The sequence below is a fragment of the Rhamphochromis sp. 'chilingali' genome (assembly GCF_963969265.1).
Source record: "Rhamphochromis sp. 'chilingali' genome assembly, chromosome: 18".
NCBI lineage: Eukaryota > Metazoa > Chordata > Actinopteri > Cichliformes > Cichlidae > Rhamphochromis > Rhamphochromis sp. 'chilingali'.
The window spans coordinates 12498920-12515656 of NC_137945.1; the positions used below are offsets into that span (position 1 = coordinate 12498920).

Here is a 16737-nt window from a genome sequence, read left to right on the forward strand (position 1 = left end):
ACTTGTTGGGCTTTAATCTGAAAAAAATGACCAGCTGAAACTGAATTTTCATCTTATTCTTCAAGTTCAGCTTCTGCACAGTGCTCCCAGTTGTGTTTCAAGTCCCAGAAGAACATAGGCTAGGTTAATTAAAACTCTACTCGATTAAAGGAAGCTCACAGTTAACAAGGAGACTAAAATTAAGCTTGATTAGCTTGAGAATTGAACTGAAGCATGTTATGCGTATCAGCCAAGCTGCAGCGCTGAGCGAAGTGTCTGTGTGTGGGCTTTTCCAGCAGGAATGTGAAATCAGTGAGTTCAAGTGTGTGTGAGAGTGAGGGGAGAGTCCGTTCAGCTTCCAGAGGGTAGGGCAAACTCCTGGAGATTCCAGACATGCCTGAATTTCCTAGGAAGTCACGTTCTGCAGTGCAAACACAGCTACGCTCCGTTAATTACACAGAACACATCGAGCTACTCACAACGTCTCAGCAAAACCATTATTATGGGAGAGCTGAGGCAAATCTGCTTAAAAATGACCCCTAATTAGGGCTGCTCAATTAATAGAATTTTAATCACGATTACGATCTGGGCTTTCAACGATCATTAAAAATGACTGAGCCGATTATTAGCCCCTCCCTCATGCTTTACTCTCGCGCTGCTCCATGTGGCAAATCAAGCGCACTGCTCTGCATTTCGAACACGCGTCACAACAATTAAGAGGACCCGAGGGAAGCTCGGAAAGCTAAGCAGAAGTTATTTGGAGAGGAGTGGACTGCCGTTGGTTGAAAAGAGAGGTAAAAAAAAAAAAAACTTAAGTGGTGTGGAAACATTATGGCTTCGCGGAGTCAGACGTGGATCAAGTAGACACAGTGTGTAAACTTTGCTATGGTGTCGTAGCTGCACCACAGAGCAACACTGCAAAGTTCACATTTTTCATTTATTTCTTATATTGCAAACATTTGCACTGTTATCAGTATTTGCACACTATTTTATATTATTTTTTAAAGTCATTATTCAATACATTGTTATTGTTAAACCTTTAAAGCCGGTCAGAGCAGCATGCTCGTTTTGTGTAACTATTTTTAAATCCCTGTAGAACCTGAACGCTAAGCTAGCACAATAAATTTTTTTCCATATGAAACCGGAGGAGTTGTACTTACTTCTTATGCCATCAGCTTGTCCTCGGTCACGGTTTCCTTCCACATATAGCTTTGCAAAAATTGCATAAAAAGAGCTTGCAGGAACAAAAACATAATATTCCAGAAACACGCTTTGCCGATCCGATCAGCTGTTCTTAACACTTCCCACATTGAAAAAGACGTCAACGTGAACTATCGCAAGTGACGTCGTTTTTGCGGAAAATGTAGTTTTTTACTTGTAGGCCTTAGAACTCGAATTGCACTGCTGGAAATAGTTTATTTTGATGCACATGCACATTCTTTGCAAATTTGCATCATAGGATTGTTTTTTTGTTTTTCCTGCAGTATATAAAAATTGCTGTATCTCCAAAATAAAACTATGAAGACACTCAAAATAAATTTCCTGTTGTTGTAAACTATTTTTTGCAACTTTTTTGTATTTAAAGTTTTGAGGGATAAACCTCTTAAATTTCTCCAAGTAGAAATATATGTAAAAACAAAAACGATTTTCAATTTTTTTTGTAGTTTATTGCACTTTTTTGCAATTAATGTAGTTACTATGGACTTAATGCATACACATTTTTAAAATATGGGCTATAACAGTTGTATTGATGTATAGCAACTTGAAATGCTCCCACAAATGGCACTACAGCATGTAAAAAAATAATATAAGCTCTGGCGGACGAAATAAATATCGTCAAATAATCGTGATCTCAATTTCAGTGAAAATAATCGTGATTATCATTTTTGCCATAATCGAGCAGCCCTACCCCTAATCATAAAACTGTATCAAAACAGGAGTAAATGGTCCAGCCTTTTATAAGAAAAGATGTAAAAGGGCACCCTGAGTTCAAAAGATTCCCATTTTCTGGAAAGCTGCAGAAGTCTATAAATGATTTGTCAAGTTTGCCTGGTGGGAGAAGTATTATTAGAAAGCCACCCTCTGAGAAAATGAGCACAAAGAGTTGTATTGTGAAATGCTGCGACGGCTCAAGTTAAAATAACTGACCTTTTACTGTAAACAATGCCATGTCTATCAACACTTACTGCATCAGTCATCAGATTTGGCAGCTCTGTTGTGACCACATCAAGTCACTTCAAAGCTAAGAGGTCAACACAAGAAAAAGGAAAGGAAAGGCTTAAGTGCTGAGACAAACGCATTTCTTTAGAAAAAGTAGCACTGGAGATGAACAGATATGTGCTCGGAGGGGCTGCTGATGTGCACGCACCCATAGAGGACAAAGCGTCACCGCGTCCTACACAAACCCGGCACAGCCTCGTTCATTATTCATCAGCGGCATGAGCATGGCACATATATGCGTGCATGCCGCTTTGTCATCTCCGAAGATCCCTGCTGTGCTTTTTTCTATTGACCTCTTGCACTCATTCTTCCTGTATTACACACAAACATTTACCCATCAGCACCTCTCTATTAGAGGCCTGAAAGTGTGGCATCACCCAGCCTGTGCTACATTGTGTTTGCTTAAAAACTAATAAACCAACCATGAACACAGTAACAAGACCATTTCCACACAGATGGGCCTTACATTTTTAGAGAGAACAATAAATATATCTTCTTTGTTTGAATGTTTTTTCTCTGTGCCAAAGCACACATAGAAATAGTAAATACTACCAATCCTACACAAAAATGGACAAAAAAAGTCAATTCAAGTCAATACAACAACGGAAAACAATCCACCAAAGGAAACATCCATATGCTCCTTCCACCCTCTACTCAAAAGTAGAAAGTTTGCACTTCCAGAAAGTTTTGTAATATATTAGTTAAAGAGCTCATCAGTGCAGAAAAACGGAAGATGCTGTGCAAACATGGGTAAAATAAATATGATAAATGCCATACAAAACTGCAAATGGTAAATAAAGATGTATTAGCTGATTTATCTAAGGATCAGTAGATGGTCAGAACACTGGCTGCAAAACCCACTCATGATACCAGCTAATGGGAGGGAAAATCAATACTGTGATCAATAAGGAAGAGAAGCAGGCAATTTAGATAAGTTGTTAATGATTGTTCAGTCAGTGATAGCTTTAATGTTAAGGAAATCCTGAACTCTGAGAACATACTTGATATTGAACAAAAATACACAAATGGTTTGTTTTAATAAATCTGCATGCACCGACACTAATTTGCTTCGGGAATGAAAGATTTAATTTTCTGTGTTTCACAGAGCAAAAGCAGCTAAACCACATACGGACTGTATAAAGGACGGACGTAGCTGCTCGCCCACTTATATACAGTCTACAGTGCAGAATGTGTGTGACATCAGTGAGTGTCTAACATTAGGTAAAGAGCACTGAAGTAGTATGTAGACATGGGCATCATAGTAAAAAACACTGCTGTAGTTGTAATACTGTCAGGGCTGAACATAGCAGATGGGAGGGAAAATGCAAGGGTTTCATCAACATCTCCAATGGGAAGGTAAAAATATGCAAGGCTCAGTCTATGGCTTGGAAACAATATTTACTCAAAATTTGGGTTAAGGTGAAAAGTATTGGTTTTGAACCAGTGTGGCTGGATGGCAGTAACATCAATTGATGAAGAGTTAAACTGGTGTGCAGACAATGCTATCAAAGTAGTAAGCACTGCTGTGGCTGTGTTATTTATGCTTCTTTATCGTTACCTTTGAGATCTCAAGCTTAACATTCCTTCATGGTTCATGCTACATCGTTTAGGATTACAAAGAAACAAGGTGCTTAACGTCCTTTATCAGAAACACCATCAGTTATGCACTGTGAGCATGTATATGGAAGACAGAGGGAGAGCGAGAGCGGGAGGAGCAGGGGCAAGAAACAAACAGAAACAATGCTGTGCTTGGAGGAGTACTGGAACAGCATTAAAACATAACCCAATTTTTCTAAAACGCTGCGTTTTCTAAATGCTCTAAAAAACAAGGTCCAGATTCAAGATGGTCACACAAAAACAGTCCATTCCAGGACTAACTTAATTAATCCCACTTCCTGCTCACAGAGACGCTCCCAACATAAAGCAATCAACAAGAAAAAACACAGCCGTTAACAGATCTGACCGGCCTGAACTTGAGGCGCTTTTATGCTCGACGTGTCGATTGTGTCTGATGATGATTTTCACATCACATCCTGTGACACCGACCAGTCATGTCACTCTTGAGTTTTGTAACCTGGTGCTTTGCGAGCGGCCGTCGTGGTTGGGTCAAAGATACTAGTGTACGATCGCGCCAGTTTTCAACCGCATTTTTAACAATAATGTTGCACAGAAGCTCACAGAGATGTTCCAAATGTTTGAAAACGTGAGTTTGTGGAAAAAATTTTGCAAAAACACCCCCCCAAAAAACACTTGACAAAGTCTTGCCTTTCAATTTTGACTTCTTCTCCTCCATATCAACACTTATTCCATGATGCTGTCTAAGTGGCGACATCTATTGTTAAGGAGAGCACAGCAGTTTCTTGCTCCTTAACGGCGGGTATAAATGGCTCCATCAGTCTGATAACGGCACAGCTGTTAGGGAATAAATCCACACAGTTCATGCTCTTTCTCTTCCCCTCATTCACACCGTGGCTGTAAATACTCTGCAATATTGAACTTAACCTGGTTTAACCTGGGAGTGGAGCGGGTAAGATGACTGAGGAAATTAATGAACAATGAACTTCTCTTATAAATGACTCGAGGTCAGGTGAACTGACCTAGGCTGCTCCATAAGATTACAAAATGTATCTACTCATCATATTGTCACCACAGAGATCACTCATGCCTGAGCCTAATTCTGCATGCATCACAACTACAGTTTTTATGCAAATCTGCCAGGTTTCTTCAACTATTAAAATTAAATTAGACTGAGATAAGGAGGCTTAAGATAAAGGGCGGCAATCCATTCACAAACCACTGGTACAGACAGTACACTGGACAGAGGATGTGAGGCCTATCACTTTTCAGAGTGATAGGCCCTCAGTGATTGTGTGTGGCCTACAGATAAAGGGCAGCGTTTGTTTGTGGTTGGTTTTTAATGCCATCCTGGATGACCTATTCCCCCCACGGGGACATCGACACCCTGACAGATTAGCCTCAAAGGGCCACTTGTGTGACTGGGAGTGCTGCCCCTGAGCTTCTGTACGATCAGAAAGTTCAGAAACAGCATCCTTTCATGAAGAAATGTCACAGCTGAATTGAAACGCTCCAAACTTCATATGCTCATTGACAGCAGTGATTTTCTTCCTCCTTTTGGAGTCTGTAGCCTAAACATAACCTGATGAAGATGTGCAAATGCCATAGACAGTTTACTCATGCAGAATAAACATCATTCCTAGAGACAAGTAGCCCTATGCCTTTCTGATGTTTCTAAACCAACTGTTTACAGGATAAGATCAACACATAAATACAGAGGGACAAAAAAAAAATGGTGTCACCTTACATCATGTCTGTCTTTAGCCAACACCAGGTATCCTTCCTATCTCATTGCACCAGCAGCTACAGACTCTCCCCTACTGCAAACAGCTGCCACTGCCACCACAGCCATCAATTATTCACCAGAGCTTTGCCTCTGTGTTTACCTTTGAGGCAGAGGCCAGAGTGCACGGGAGAGTGGTGTGAGACAGCAACACACAGACCAGCATCTAGTCCGAATCACACTGAAGACACAGGATCATTTGATGAGCAATGTGCTACTGTGCTCAAAGTCAATTTAAACACACAGGATCGGACTCGGATCGTATTATAACGAGGCTACGAGTTGTAGATTGCGTTTATTCTCCATATCAAGGTGACTTGCAAGCAATACTCATTCAGATTATCAATTATCATCCGTTAGTAATTGCTAAATTTGAAGAGCAACTCACAAGTCAAGCATTTCAGCTGCTGGATTCAGAAAACGTTCAGCATTGTTTTCTGAGAAATAACCTGAGATGAAACACTCATTCAGGTCAAAACAGATATAATCTCTCTTGGCACAGAGCAATATGAGAGGTATATACCCTTTCCAAGTACATGTTGGCTGTTGGTCCACATATACTTTAGATATATAACTAGGCTGTGTACTTCAAACGTTAATTTCAGTTACCATTTTGCCTTCTCTTCATAAGTAAAAACAAGATGAAACACTTATCACACTACAACCTGTTTCACTATGATGGTGCTCTTTTGTCTTTAGGCACACCTCTTCCAAATACTGTCCCTCCCATTTTAGTTAGCATTTGTTTGGGTTTTTGTTTAATTAAGTTTCACTCATGAATCTAGCATTAATGAGACTAAGTAATCATATAAAAAAAAAGAAATTCTCATTGGGACTTTTGCCATAATTGAGCAGCAGTAACATGCACCGAGTCAGATGTGTGTTTATGCATGCCTTACAGAAGCAACGTGTTGCACTCTATGATTCCTTTTACATAGTTAAACGCTGCCACTTCCCAGAAAGAAGGTTTTAAAATGCCAAACGGTCTCATGCCGGCTCGTGGAATCCTCACAACCTCAAATCTAATGTTTTTTCCATGTTCCTTCTGTCTCAGTTCCACTTTAATAAAGGGCAAAAAAAAAAGTCCAGATTTGGAGGCGAGAGCTGCTTTTTAAAATATGATGTATGAATAAAATTAGCCTAACCCCACTATTAATTGAAAATACATAATCTGATTTGGACAGGTATAGGCAAAGAAAAAAAATTGGTTTAGCCATGAAAAACAACTCTGTTAATAACATAACCAATATTATATTTCAATCTGAATGCATTTTACTTATAAGATTGGTGCATAATATACCCTGATCATGACTGCAAACAAAAAAAAATTACTTTACCATCCCTTTTTAAGATTTTTCTGATACTGGGCTTGAAATGGGGGCGGGAAGGAGAATGCACACCTGTAGCTGTGTAATGCAGATCTGGGATCTGTGACCACTTCGCAGACTTCTTCTTTCCCACCTGACACTGCACGTCATGGACTGATGAATGACCCCACCAGACCCCCAGAGGAGTGAGGATGAGTGGAGTTCAGCTCAACTCACAGAACCCCCCTACTCCTGTTAATCCATCTCCGGAATAACCCCCTCCAATCACCACTATATACTCACTCTCTCGCTCAGACATACACCTCCCATTACCCCTCTGTCCCACTAGATTGAGGGGGAGGGGCAGGCAGGATGTGAGACCAGCTGGTCATCAGCTCAGACAAAGAAACCTGCTGAATGAGCTTGTGCATCGAAAAGAAACCGACCTCTCACATTGCTCTTTCTTCATAGTCTCACCAGCTCTGGATGTGTTTTCAATTTTAAGCGGGGTGGTGATTATGATGACGATAACGGTGATTGCAAAATATTACTTCTGCTTTCTCACAACCACAGTGGGGTGGGTCAATTTCACAAAGAGGAGATATTACTGTTTGTCTTAAGATGTGGACACGTTTACACTGTGTGGACAACGGCTTTACCCTACGTTATGAACAGCAGGAAAGCAGAAAAGCCAGATTTCGTTTTACCGCAGAGAGGCCACCGGCAGGTGCAATTTATCTTTGGCCCTAGCCTACTTCAGCTAGTCGCAGGGGAGAGACAAACCAGGACTCCACTGTAAAGTTAACTGGAAACTCGGGGAGGCGAGACAGAATGCATAACTCAAGAGGACACAGGGTGAAATATACACGTCCTAGATTATGACACTAAAACTTAGTGAGCATCCCACTTCAGGCTATAAATTCCAGTCAGGGTGATGTTCTCTTACACCTTTATTAAGGATTACACAGAAGATGGGTACAATCGCTTTTCCATAAGATACACTTGCCCATTCAAACTCGTGTAAACTGATTCACATTTAGTCAAGGTTAAGTGAATAGGCCACTTTGGGTTTCATTTGACCGAAGGCCGAATAAACACAAGGGAGTCAGGAGAATGGCGCTCAAGATGTTTATCAATGCATTTTACATTCGCAAAGTGGCAAAGAAGCAGATACCACAGGAAGTGTGCGCAGAGGCGAGCCGGCTTGCATGCAGGGGTCACAACTGTTGCGCTGCGGGGCTTTTTCATGGCCGGGTGAAGCCCTAATCTGCCCTTTAGCCACAGATCTGTCAGCACATACAGAGAGGGTGACAGCTGAGGATTTAAAAGACTACAACGTCACCCATCCTATTTAACAAGCATGTTTACATCCTGTCTCCATTCAAAACTAAATATCTGCACTCATAACTTTACCAAGTTAAAATAAAACCTTACAAGTTTATTCAGTCAAGGAGATAAACAAGAAAGCAGTGCATTCACAGCTATGACAGACAACTAAATAATGCACTTATTTAATAACATATTCGTCATACAACTGGTTTTGAGCAGTGTTGAGACAGCAAATCATATAAATTATTGTAACATTTACCTTCAGTTGTACCTGGAAGGCCCTATTAGGCAACAACACCGGCAGTGACATGCATAAAACCTGTTTGGCAAAGTCTTACCGGGGCACACCCAGTTAGGATTTGTTCCCTAGTTCAACAATAGAAGAGCAAGAGCAAGAGCAAGTGCATATATTGAAAAGCTGCAAACAGCAGCAACCTGCTGTTTGATTTTGGCAGGTGTAACTGATACACACACACACACACACACACACACACACACAATCTTAAAATTGATCATTTGAATCATGATATGCCTGCAAATTTAGTGTAAGCCTGGTGAAGGCCAACACAGAGCACACAGGAAACATGAAGAGCTATGACATTGGATATGGGAGGAAATCAGATGGGTGAATGGACTTCTTTGTAACCTGTCATGGGACTTGAGAGTGGCTAAAAAGATTATTCCCTCTTCCTCCATATGATATTCCAGCCTAGGCTAGTTTTTCAAAGCGGCTAAAAAGAAATTCAGACAGCAAACATCCTTGCTGAGAATACAGAGCTGAAAGTAGAGAGACTACTACATTTCATTTTACAATTTATGACTTTTATTAAACTTTAATTAAGATCAATGATTTCTCTAGCATTGCTTTGGATTCAGGAGAATTTGGCCTTTTATACTCGGGGTTTTCCTAGAAGTTTTCTGCAGACAAATCCAGCTTACATGTGTAGTCACCCACCAAAGGCCCGTCTTAAGTCAGGAAAACCCTGACAGTCAAACTACATGGTAATTTACACAATAAGGAACCCAGCAGCAAAACAAATGCATGATTAAGGACTCCCTGTCATGAGAAAGAGAGTAGCATTAACAACTAAGGATGTATGAACATGTGGGGAATCCCCATCCAGTGGTTGACTTAAAGGCTCTCTAAACCCAGTCCACACACATAAGTCAAACTTAATGCTATTACTGTTCTACATAAAATAATCAGTGCCCGGATAAGATGCTGTTGAATTAGGAAATGGGAGACATCATCACCAGAGATAACAGCGAGCAGTGCGGTTGGGGCCGAGTCATAGCAAACTTAAGAAACTGTCAGGATGGGCCGTGCAAATCTCCCATCTGTTCACGCCGTTAAACCCCTACCAACAGCATCCAGACCCATGCACACCCAGCGTGACACTAATTACTGCTACATCTTGACTGCTTTATTCTTCACTACCAATTTAAAAGCAGTTAACTGCATTTCAGCATCTATAGTTTGTGAAAAGGTGCTTGAATCTTTTTCAATACGTTACCTATCACATACACACACACACCTGGCCAGCGCGTCTTTGCTAATTTAAAAGAAGTGACAGTTTGCAGAGGTGTCACCCCCTGAGCCAATTATTCTCCATCTATGGCACATGTTGTACATGGTGGTGCAGGAAAAAAGCAGGCCAGGCTGTCCAGGCTGTTTGTCATATGAAAGGTTGGCTCGTTCACAGACGCACATGATGAACTGATGAGCAACAGAAGAAAAAACAAACAAACAACTAGGATGTGAGACTGAGTCTAAAAATAGCTGAAGACTGACTAGTAGGTCCAGAGAGTCATCTCTGACTTGAATACATAGTGACAGGGCAGGAGCACAGAACTGCACAGAGGCACTCAGCTGTGAGCTCATAGTGGCAATGCCATTCATCATACAGTCAGTGTCCTTGTTTCCAACCCTGTATTGACCTGACCCCCTCGCGCCGCTTCCTCGCTGAAGCCCCGCTGATTCTGAGGACCACAGAGCACCCAGATGCTTCGTGTCTGCACGCTACGCATTCACCGTGACCACAGGAGACATTCTGTCACCACACATTTATGTTTCTCGATTAAAGCCAGCGCCACGCAGACAGGCTCAGTCGGTTAGAGTATTTGGGTGTATCTGTCACTCTGTGTTTCAGAGGACAGGAACCAGGTACACCGTGGATGTCTGTCAGGTACGAAGTTGAGGAAAAGCACTCTGTCTGCCAGTGAACCTGATCAGGCAAACTAGGCTAAGATAGTTCAGCTGATTTCTTTCTCCATGCACAATAGAAAACCTACAAGATTTTAATTCCTAAGGCAGTAAGAGTGTAGTTTAAAAAACTAAGGGAAGAAAAGGAAATAAAATACAAAAATTGCCCAAATAAGTCTACACCTGTAGTTCTCAGACTGTGGGGTGGAACAGAAAAATTTTAAGGTTTTTTTTTTTTTTACCTTATTTATGTAAAGTTTAACTTGGATCCTTGATGACTGATTACAGCGAGACAGTGATAGGCTGTCTCTCTGTTTGCAAGAGACAGCCAATCACAAAAACCTGGCTCTGACTGGATAGTAAAGGAAACTAAAGCGGCTTATTTCAAACGGTTACAATCTCAAGGGCTGCACCAATGCACAGTGTAAGATAAATGTGGATTATTTTAAACTTTCAATCATGCAAAGCTATTTTATATGAAAATATGATAATGGTTGTCCCCTTTTTCTTGTCTTGAATATCAGTTTTATTTACCAAAAGACTGTAGGATAAATGGTCAACAGTGGTTCCTGCAATGAATGTGTATCTACTGCTCTGAGAAAATAACAAAAAGCTCTATTGTGTTTTGATTCCCAGGTGGTCCGGTGCCAACACTTCAGCCTCGGCTGACCTTGAGTTGTTAACAATCTTTATCGGTGAATATGCCACTCGTCCCTTTCACCACTAAAGATAAAGTTGTGAAATAAAGACAGACAATGTCTATTCATACATACTCCCAGCAACATGACGATCACGATAATCACTGGTCTTACCGATGAACAATGTTTTCAACTAAACACTTGAGAGGCAAGAAGCAAATGTTTTGTTCCGCAAGTCTGAAGAAATCATACCGACAGCAGTCCTGCTCCCCTTAAAATAAACTGAGCAGTGCAAAGAGAACTTTTGTCATATTTCAAACTGTGGGAGTGTGGGTGGGGATGGCTTTGCAAGTCATTCCACGCATGCCTTCAAGAGGCTGCATCCAATCCAACTGGCCAATGCTACAGGCAACACTGTGCATGCCAGCTGTTTTGATCCGAGCTAGTCCATCTACCCTCTATACTCTTCTTAACAGACAATAACACCCCAGTATTTACGCCATACTCTACTTTTTCTTCTATTGATAAACTCTGGCTTATCAGCACTCTACTGTTCTTGACAAAAAACACACAAATGATACTGGATTGGGGTTTTTTGTTTTTTTTTACTTAGGATTTAATTCACTTATATACTTAAAAAATAGAAAAGCCAAGATAAATCCATTGCAAATAAGGTAACACCAACTAATGGCTTTGACTGTAGAAGGACTGATTACTGGCCCCACTATCCACTAACATATGTGCAGCACAACTTTGTAATGAATGTGTTGTTACAACACTGCAACTCATTTCCAAGCAAGGAATGAGGCAGCACTGATAAGGAGGAAGTACCTGAGCAGCTGACATTATGCAAACTGCTTTATTGGTTATGTCACCTTTTTTCTCTACAACAGGTGAGTGATTCTCAACTGTTAGCAAATGTGGATTTGGCGCAGTGACATGTACTGACTCACCCTCTGGGTATTGGTATATGGGTGTTTTAAATTCTCTGCATACCTTTGGTAGCTCTTTGAGTTGATTGGCATCAAGGAGAAGCTCCTCCAAACTGCGGCTGTATCGAAATATTTCATCAGGAACCGTCTGCAAGTTGCAATGCCGCTTGTCCACCGACTCGACGTGGCGGTTGCAGCGCCACAGGGGGATACACTTCAGCATGTCCGGCCGCCGGAGGGGAGGGGGGTCTGGTTGCCGGTGCTACTGCAATCTCCGCATCGGAGGGTGAAGCTGTGGGGGTAAAAGGTCGCTCTAGGAGAGAGGGTATTTTTGCTGGAGGGTCAAACACTTGCTGTGCTCACACGAAGATCCTTAACAAGAGGCCGAAATCCACTTAAGGGACACAAAATAATCCTTTCGATCTGTTAGCGATATTCCCCGTTTCAGTTCAGCCGTGTCCAGTGATTGTCAGGTCCGCGTCAGCGTCATCCAGCCCGGGATCACGATCAACGTAAACAACAACGAAAAAAAAAGAAAGAATGAACGAAAAAAAGAAAACGAGAACTCCCACTCGGATCAAGTGTTTCCTCACTTCTTCGTACTGACGAGAGTATCGTTAGCTTGTTTTTCTACTGCCACCACATCCCCCGAATCAGACCCGAGCTCTGCCGCGGCTAGCTGGAAAACATGCACCACGAAACAAGCCCGCTACGCAGAAAGGCTGCTCCAAGTGTCGCACTCATGAGTGGCGACTGCAAAAAACACACACAGCCACTTGACTTGTGGTACAGATAAAACGGCTACAACGAAACAGCTAACGCAGCACAGAGAGCGAGTCAGCAGAGATTAACCCGAGTATGATAGTAGGATGTCCTCAAGCTAGTTAGTTAGCCAGCATCGGCTAGTATAGATGACTGCACGTCTTTGTGCCTAGCTGCCGTTAGCTAATACTGATATAATAAAACCTATGGAAAACGCCGGCCTTTGGGGTATATTAGCGACATCTCAAAATTATCCAAATAAACTTCCCAGTTAGTTTTCTTTTAGTCCGACGTGCGTGAAAATGCCAGTAGCAAGTGCTGGAGCTCCGTGCGCAGCCGCGCTTACCTCCCCTGTTGCACCGAGGCAGGCCGGTTTGCCGTGTGGGGGGCTGGGCTCGGTTGAGCTGGAGCATCGCCGCTTTGCGCCTCTGTAACGGAGGCCACGACTTGCTTTATTACGCCACCTAGCGGTATTTCTCAGCAAGGTTAAGGAGAAAAGCTTTTCAAACACATGCTAGTAAAAGAAAAGAAAATTATATTTTCATCTAATGGTCAAAATGGTCATAATGCTTATAGGCTTTTTACTATTTAACTTAGGCTTTAGTTTTATTTTAAACTGCAATAATGCATATATCTGCAAGAATCCTTGTATGGCTCAGATTTTACACATAAAGCATAAACAGGAATATACAACGAATATACAATTTTTATACAATAAAACTGATATAGCACATTTTTACAAAGAAGTAAAATATAAGTTAAAACACACACACACAAAGAGAGTTAAATGTAGAGCTTTTAACATAAAACGTTTCTGAGTCTGTGTTTAAATGTATGCAGAGATCAGTTCAGATTGTTCCAGTAAACAGGACCACAATAACTAAAAGCATCATCAGCACACTTAGATCTAATTCTGGCAGCAGTTAAAAGATCGGACTTGGTGACCTGAAAGGTCTAGTAGGGTTATGGACACTGAGCAAGTCATCGATGTACTATTGGGCCAAATCACTGAGTGCTTAATGAACTAGTAGAAGGATTTTAAAGGTAATTTTGTGTTGAACTGGGATCAAACAGATAATACTGTCAAATATCAGTCTGTTTGGGTTCTCCGGCTTCCTCCCACACCCCAAAGACATCTGGGTAGTGGGGTTAGGTTAATTACCAACTCTAAACTAGGTGTGAATGTGTGAATATTTGCCTGTCTCTCTCTGTTAGCCCTGTGATAGACTGGTAACCTGTCCAGGGTATACCCTGCCCCGTGACAGCTGGGATAGGCTGCAGTGCTGTCTCCCTGTGACCCTGAACTGGAAAAGTGGAAGAAAATGGATGGGTGCACCTATCGTCTATGACTTGCTCAGTGTCTAAAACCCTACTAAACCTGTCAGGTCTTCAAGAGCAGATCTTTTAACTGGATGGTAACTTTTCCATGTGTGTGTAAGGACTGTGGCTGCTGCATTCCAAACGAGTTGAAGTCATCCTACTGATGATTTGGATAGTCCTCCAAATTAAACAGTTTCTCGGAAGTCAGAGATATGAATTATCTAAGTTTGGGGTTTTTTTTCTAAGTTAATGCCATTAACTTAGAAACTTCTAAGTTAATGGCCATTAACTTCTTTCTGATAGTACCATGCAAAACATGTAAAGGTTAAAGAGTACTGGATCAAGAGCTGATCCCTGAGGAACCCCTGACTGAATCTCTATTTCTCCAGATCTAACTGAAGGTACTAACTGGACCATAAACACTTCTATCTTTTAGGTGTGATGAAAACCAACCAAATCACAGAGCATTTGAATTAAAATGTCATGATCAGCATTGAAAGTAATATACAGGGTGGGCCATTTATATGGATACACCGTAATAAAATGGGAATGGTTGGTGATATTAAAGTCCTGTTTGTGGCACATTAGTATATGTGAGGGGGCAAACTCCTCAAGATGGGTGGTGACCATGGTGACCATTTAGAAGTCAGCCATCTTGGACATAACTTTTGTTTTTTTCAATAGGAAGAGGGCCATGTGACACATCAGACTTATTGGTAATGTCACAAGAAAAACAATGGTGTGCTTGGTTTCAATGTAACTTTATTCTTTCGTGAGTTATTTACAAGTTTCTCTTTGTTCACAGCCATTGACATGTCGAAGAGGTTAACACGTGAGGAGCGGATCGAAATTGTGTTGATATCTGGTGAACTCAGTAACCGGGTCACTGCAGCAGATTTCAATGCAAGACACCCTACGAGACCACCCATCTCCCATGCTACAAAATCAGGCAGGTGCATAAATTTAGGCACCACAAAAAAAAAAAAAAAAAAAGGAAATGAAATCAATATTTAGTAAGTCCGCCTTTTGCAGAAATTACAGCCTCTAAACGCTTCCTGTATGTTCCAATGAGAGTCTGGATTGTGGTTGAAGGTATTTTGGACCATTCCTCTTTACAAAACATCTCTAGTTCATTCAGGTTGATGGCTTCCGAGCATGGACAGCTCTCTTTAACTCACACCACAGATTTTCAATAACATTCAGGTCTGGGGACTGAGATGGCCGTTCCAGAGCGTTGTACTTGTTCCTCTGCATGAATGCCTTAGTGGATTTTGAGCAGTGTTTCGGGTCGTTGTCTTGTTGAAAGATTCAGCCCCGGCGCAGCTTCAGCTTTGTCACTGATTCCTGGACATTGGTCTCCAGAATCTGCTGATACTGAGTGGAATCCATGTGTCCCTCAACTTTGACAAGATTCCCAGTCCCTGCAGTGGCCACACAGCCCCACAGCATGATGGAACCAGCACCATATTTTACTGCAGGTAGCAGGTGTTTTTCTTGGAATGACATAACACCCCTTGTTATGCCCAAATAACTCAGTTTTAGTTTGATCAGTCCACAGCACCTTATTCCAGAATGAAGCTGGCTTGTCCAAATGTGCTTTAGCATACCTCAAGCGGCTCTGTTTGTGCTGTGGGCGGAGAAAAAGCTTCCTCTGCATCACTCTCATACACAGCATCTCCTTGTGTAAAGTGCGCCGAATGGTTGAACAATGCACAGTGACTCCATCTGCTGCAAGATGATGTTGTAGATCTTTGCTGCTGGTCTGTGGGTTGACTCTGACTGTTCTCACCAGTCATCGCTTCTGTCTATCTGAGATTTTTCTTGGTCTGCCACTTCGAGCCTTAACTTGAACTGAGTGGTCTTCCATTTTCTTAATATGTTCCTAACTGTGGAAACAGACAGCTTAAATCTCTGAGACTGCTTCCTGTATCCTTCCCCTGAACCATGATGGTGAACAATCTTTGTCTTCAGGTCATTTGAGAGTTGCTTTGAGACCCCCATGTTGCTACTCTTCAGAGAAAATTAAAAGAGGAGGGAAACTTACAATTGACCCCCTTAAATACTCTTTCTCATTATTGGATTGACCTGTGTATGTAGGTCAGGGGTCACTGAGCTTACCAAGCCAATTTGAGTTCCAATAATTAGTTCTAAAGGTTTTGGAATAAATAAAATGACAGCAGTGCCCAAATTTATGAACCTGCCTGATTTTGTTTAAACAATTATTGCACACTTTCTGTAAATCCAATAAACTTAATTTCACTTCTCAAATATCAGTGTGTGTCTCCTATATGATATATTTAACTGACATTTTTTATTGTAACAACCAACGATTTATACAGGAAAATGACTATTAACAAGGTTGCCCAAACTTTTGCATCCCACTGTGTTTTATGTCATATTGTTACAGCTTTCTATTTTATTTTATTATTAATTCTTTCTAGTTGCACACAGTACAACTAGATCATATTTTGATCCTGTGTTTGTTCTGTACATATCGCAGAACTGACAATACCTGCTTTGGTGACTCTAAAGGAAACAGCTGAAAGAAGAAGAAAAAGACTTGAAATATATCTGCATAGTGATTTAGATTGAGGACTACCTATCAAGATATCATTTGACTATCACGCAGATGTAGATATGTACAGTTTCAATAACCAAAGAAGTAATCTTTAAAGACCCCCTTTTTTTC

General features: G+C 41.3%; 1 protein-coding gene across 1 annotated transcript in view; it reads right to left on the reverse strand.

Moving 5' to 3' along the window:
- The window catches only part of scrib (scribble planar cell polarity protein), a 78745-nt gene extending 65631 nt beyond the window's left edge, over positions 1 to 13114 (reverse strand). The window contains exon 1 of the mRNA XM_080864220.1: positions 12031 to 13114. Coding sequence (XP_080720346.1) covers positions 12031 to 12189 — 159 coding nt within the window. The 5' untranslated portion in view covers positions 12190 to 13114. The remainder of the gene's footprint in view (positions 1 to 12030) is intronic.
- Between the last annotated feature and the right edge of the window lie 3623 nt (positions 13115 to 16737).